Source organism: Trichosurus vulpecula, chromosome 8 (assembly GCF_011100635.1).
Source record: "Trichosurus vulpecula isolate mTriVul1 chromosome 8, mTriVul1.pri, whole genome shotgun sequence".
NCBI classification, from domain to species: Eukaryota; Metazoa; Chordata; class Mammalia; order Diprotodontia; family Phalangeridae; genus Trichosurus; species Trichosurus vulpecula.
The window spans coordinates 186,859,565-186,865,564 of record NC_050580.1 but is presented as its reverse complement, the minus strand read 5'-3'; the positions used below and the strand labels follow the sequence as shown (position 1 = coordinate 186,865,564).

At 40.4% G+C, this 6,000-nt stretch overlaps 1 protein-coding gene across 2 annotated transcripts in view; it reads right to left on the bottom strand.

Moving 5' to 3' along the window:
• Positions 1-4,310: 4,310 nt before the first annotated feature.
• The window catches only part of FMN1 (formin 1), a 495,511-nt gene continuing 493,821 nt past the window's right edge, over positions 4,311-6,000 (bottom strand). For both annotated transcript variants that reach the window (XM_036735850.1, XM_036735851.1), the window contains one exon: positions 4,311-4,355. In XM_036735850.1, the coding sequence (XP_036591745.1) occupies positions 4,311-4,355 (45 nt within the window). The remainder of the gene's footprint in view (positions 4,356-6,000) is intronic.

The window sequence follows — 6,000 nt, the reverse complement described above, 5'->3', positions numbered from 1 at the left end:
GAGTTTGTTCTATCTTTGTATGACTTCAGATTTAAATTTTCTTTCTGCTGTATACTTTTATATCCACCATCAAGGCTTGGAAAAATAGTAGGAGAAAGCAAGTAATGGAAACATCTAGAGAAGCAATAACAAAATTAAATTGAAAACTTCCTGAGAACAGGATGCAAAATCTATGGTGAGATTTGTAAATCATAGGCAAAGCATTATTCAAGTACACTTGTAGCTCTCCTGTTTCATCTACAACTGGTCTTTGGGAAAATTAACAATGACCATTTGACGAATATCATTAAAGTTCTAAAGCCATCCACAGCCCTCCTGTAACAAATAAGGGCACCCAATTTCCTCAATAGTAGGCTATGAGATCTTAATGGAAAAGTGGTTAAGCTAGAAATGGTCTTAAAGGTCACCTAGTCCAACCCTAGACACTGCAATGATTTCTGTATTTGCACTGAAAAATCATAAGTACTCAGTCTCTTTGCTAACTCTAAGATAAAATCCATTTCAGTTGGAAAAATGCAAGACACAATAGCACCAGAGGGTTTCCCTCTGCCGTTTTCCAGATTTCACATTTCCCCTTGCCTTGGGGGCCCTAGCACATTGCTAGGGGTTTCTGAAGGCACTTCCTATCAACAGGGCTCAGTGACTTAAAAGCCACCTTCTTGTTGCATGAGATGATTGTCATGACTGATCATTTTCTCCCCATGTTTTGCCACCAGGTATTGAGATGCTAGGCTGTGAAATGCCACCTAGCACTCACATTTCCATTCTTGTTTACCCACACTTTGCTTTTCCTCCTTCCTTTTCAACTTGGGTTAGAAGTCTGTATGCAGAAGAGAACCCACCTTCTAATATTCTTCATAGTAAGATGCAGGTTATTTTGCGGCCTGATATAGCTTTCTTGCCATTGTGCATGGATAGATAGTAACATATGTAAGTATCATATACATGTCCAGCAATCAATGCTTATTGCAATCGTTTTTTTTTTTTTGTAAGAATCTGCACTGCAGGAAACATGCAGTCTCAGGATTTATGGCATCAAGAAATTGGCTATAAGGATATTAGCATGCTCCTTAGGTAATGGGGGCCATGCTCAGAAGCTGTTATCTTATGGGTACCAAGTAGATGGTCACATTTGACCCTTTGATCTAGTTGCTGGATGCTGGATCTGGTTAATCAGGTGATAGTAGTTACTGCCAACTTGCCCCTTCTACTGAGTTGAGTGAGAGTTAGATACCCTGAACCCAGTTACTTGCTCACTTCATATGGAGCTGTAGTATTTCTTTTTTTGAGGGATAGAAAGATATGCTGTTGTTAGCAACCCCTTCCCTTGGAAGTATGTGGATATTTCCACTGAAGAATGGGTAGGGAACTCAACAGCTATTAGAGCCCCCCTCCTCTTTAGAAATGTCCAATGTTCTGGATGAGTTTCCCCTTATTCTTCCTCATTTGGGGGTAGCCAAATACATACATACACAAACGAATCCATCAATCATGGATTTGGTTGTTACCACACCCAGCTGTCACAATGGCTTATACTTCTACACCTTTGATCATAAACTCATCTGTTGATCTCTGCACTTTGAGCAAATCAGAAGTAGCTCTATGCCACATAAATCTTAGGAACCTTACTATACCTCCTCTCCAGTCTATTATATTACGGTGTGTTCATTTAGAAGGGCCTCACTGGCCAGACTTGCTTTAGGTCTTTTACATTCATTAGTAGCTGACATCTGAGGAATAACTATGAACTAGGGATTCAGCCAGTGCTTCTTGGGAGGAATGGTTGGGAGTCCTGAGGCCTCTTTTCAATGGTGAATACACTGCCAAACTCGGGAAAGGTAATGAAGACAGTGCAAAAGTAGTACAGAGCATTAATGTGATGTGCTACATTTGGCTGGAGGTGACCAGACCATCAGGCTTTATCAGTAGCAGCAGGATGAAGGCAAAAGCCTCTCACTCTCTCAGTAGTCTTTTTCTTCTTTTTACAACCAATTTCTATTGCTTCAACCAAGACAAAGGTAGGACTACCGGTAACTTGGGTTGCATTTGCCTAGCTCTCTGTTAGCTACTTTCTTGTTCTCCTTCTCCAGTCTTTAGCTGTTTGAGATGTGCTTTTTGGGGTAAATAGGACAATCCTAATTGCCTTAAAGGATTTGTTCTTTTCAACATCCCACTTCTTGGTCTGGGGCATCCCTCCAACAATAGCAGACTAAGTCCAACTGTGTAGTGATTTCCCTTCTGTAGTCGCCGATCATCAAGTAAAAATTTACACTGATTTAGGTTCAGTAGTGCTAGCCTGCTTTCCCTGGGGAAATGGACACTCTTCTTCCACATGAAAATACCAGGAAGAACTCCCAACAGTAGTGGATGGACTTTATTTTAAATGGATCACTACCATCAAATTTATTAGTTGCTAAATTTCCAGAGATCTCACCACATGAGTGAGACAGAATAGGAAACATAAGAACCCAGCAATAGAAGGCTCTTTAACCAGGAAGTCAAATGAATCCTACATAGTTCTGCATAGATTCTCCACCTTGATTGTCCTAGCACTTTATCTGAGGATACAAAAAGCCAATCATTTTCCTTTTTTTGGCGGCTTAAAGAAAACAATTAGCACCTGCGTGAATATGCTTCTTATGCTTCGATTTGACCTTCATGATACATTTAAAAAAACTCCTTAGAGATAAAAACTGTGTTAAGGATGAAGGGTTTTTTTTATTAGATGCTTCTATTTGCAGCAATTTCTGAAAGGACTGCTGAATGGCAGGTTGGTGGGGACCACACAGTGGAGAGAGACTCAGGGACCCGACAAGGCAGAATGATCTGGGAGTCTGAGGAGAAGGGTGATGGATGATATCAGAGGCAGTAGGGATGGAAAAGGCACTCAAGGGGTATTTCTTGCATCTAGATGGTGCTCCACTGATCAGCAGAGGTAGCTTTACCGCCTTCCCAGAAACATCACCTAAAACCTCTCCTTACTTTCCTCCCTGTTCTATGGCTTTCTACCTGAGAACGAAAGGGCAAACAAGGGGGGTAAGGAGAGTCAGGTCAGAGGAAGGGTCCAAGATGGGTATTCCCTGGGCTCACAATTTTATCATCATGGCTTATGTCCCAGGAACTACTCCTAGTTTCTCAGGATTATAAAACAAAACTAAACTAAACTACCTGCTCAAGAGTGGCCTACTTGAGGCTTATCCATTTTTTTTCTTTTATACGTGAAGGTCTTTCCCCATGAGCTCATTTATTTCTACACTGAGGACCTGTATCTGCCACAAACATCACTTGTTAGTGAGAAAGTTTTCATATCTGACTCCTGATCTTTTTGGATACAGGAGGAAGAAAGAACTCAGGGATCTCCAGAGGCTCCCTAACTGAACTGTTCTGGCAGCAAAATTCACCTGGGGACCACACCCCTGATGTCAAGCTGTCCTGTGGCATCACTAATCAAATGCCAGTCTGAAATGTAAAATATACCTGCCACTTTTTCTCTTCTGGACAAGCAATGAATTTGATCCTCAGGCTGTTTGGTGTTTTTATTTTTTTTGGTCTTCTGGGAGTTGAGCATGCAGGATTCCTGCATACCTAGGCCCAGAGGGAAGAACACCAAACAGTCATCACACTGAAACAAGGGAATTAACCTAGTACAGGCCAACTACCTGGAATCATTAGACATTCTCCTAGGAGAATGGAGTTTACGGCTACTACTTCCCCTCCCCACCGGTGTGCAACCTTTTAACTTGGGATATTTACAGAGTCTTGGGTCTCTAAAAATAGTTGTAGCAAAATAATAAAATACAGGGTATATTTATGTATAGAAATCTTCAACCCTTCTGAGAAGAAGAATGCATATTCTTTCCAACATGATTAAAATAGGGCCAACAATCAAAAGAGCAGGGAGGGAAGACCCAGGCTTCAAAAGGATCTTATGGGGCAGGTCTGTTGATAACAGCTCCCTCATTCATCTCTTGTAACATGTATATCAAACTCTAGTCAATGAGCCTTGAATAGACACGGTGCATCCATTAGTCACTTAGCAGAGGGGATCCCTTTGGGTTCCCCCAAGGTTTAGTTACCAGAATTCTTTCTAATTTTCCTGTAAACAGCTTCTCATTGTTCCTCTGGCTTCTTGAGGCTCTTCTTCTGCAAAGACCTGGAGAGCTTTCCTTGGATAATCTCAGGAAAAGTAGAGCAAAGCAAATGTTTGGTAACCGAGTCCTCTATCAAGTGCTCTCCAGGGCACCAGTTACACTGCAAAGCATCATGCAAGGTTATCAAGTCCCACTGCCATCCTCTTCACATGTCTCCTTTCAGTTGGTGGTCACACTGGCTTCCTTCTGACGCAGTCTTTCTTTCTGTTGTTTAAGAAAAAAATAAGTTTATTATCATTCCTTTCTCTAATTTTCCATCTGTTCTCAAATTACAGCAAGCATGTGGTCTAGAAGGCTGTGCTGAATTGTCTGAAACATGCCAAAGGAATGAATGTTTCTCTGTCTATCACTCTTTATCCTACTGTTCTGTCATCATCATACCCCTTACCCAGCCCACCAACTATTTTTTATTTTTTAAAGCTCATTGCAAAATTAACCCCATGCAACTCCAGGTCTCAGATCAAGTTCTAAAGGATAGCAGGCTACTCTTTGTTCCCCTTACACCTTTCAGGACCTGCTAAGGTACATTACCCAAGGACTTTATGGAAAGCAATAGTGATTTCTCATTCATGGGAATATGAGAAGTTCCTGTCTCCAGGTTGAAAATATCTGCAGAAGACTGACAGTAGATATTCTTTCACCAGTTTGAACTGCTGCTACCAATATTTCCTCTCCATTAATCTTTCCCCCCTTTAGATGAATGGTGCATATAGTTCTGTTGAGTTTACATAAATAGAAACAAGTATACACAGAATAGAAACATGAATGCACACTTTCTGTAGGTTTAATATAGATATATGTTGAAGATGTTAAGGGGATGAGTGTTGCTTGTGGGATGAGACAGAAACATTTAAAAGGCCAACAAGCACCGGTATGGAAAGATGAGAGAGAGAGAGAGGAAGTTCGCTGAGAAATGGACAATGATTTGGACCTCCAAAGAGAGGTGCCTGTTATCTATGAGATAATAGTGTCAAGGAACATATATTGAGAGCTGGAAGGGAGCTTAATGTCCAGCTAATACAGCTCCCTCATTTTAATAATGAGGAAACTGAAGGCCAGAGCTTAAGTAACTTGCTCAGGGTCACACAGGTGGTTAATATCACAACTAAGATTAAAACTCAGATCTCCTGACTCTAAATTCAGTCAACTTTAAAAAAATACCCACCTAAATTTAAATACCATCTTTTTACTCAGGTACTTGTATAAGGAATTATCTTATAGGCTTTTTGATACTTCCCATACAAAAAAAAGTTATGCTTTGTAATTGGAATCTGGCTAGTTGAGGTCAATTTATAATTACAATAATGTAATGAGCCACATAGGTTTCCCTCTGACAAAATAGAAGATCCCACCTTCTCAATAAAGATGGGGTACCTTAGTGGGATGAAGTTTGTCTGTGAGAGCAGGGAGAATGACATATGCAAGGTGGAAATGGAAGAGAACAAAAGCAATACTTGTTTGGAGCATGAGCCCACAGTCCAGAAATCTGAAAGTCGAGTGAAATTCCCAGTCATGTAGGCATGGGAGATAAAGAAACATAGCTCAGGGGGTTCATGTACTCATTCTGCCATCAATTAGCAGAAGCAGGTTCTTTGGGTCATGGTTTCTTTATTTCTTATATCAAATAGCATGCATTGAGCTCCTACATACAAGCCATACCAAACTTCAGAGGAGCTACCTTATAAGGTTGTCATAAGATACAGTTAAACAAAATGATGGTAAAACCTTTAATTAAAAAAAAATCAGTGTTTAAAAAATTTGCTTCTATTTAATAGTGAAGAGGGTCAGTTAAATGTTTCTTGGGTTATACTCATCTATCTTCCACTCCATTTGAGTTGAAATTCAATGT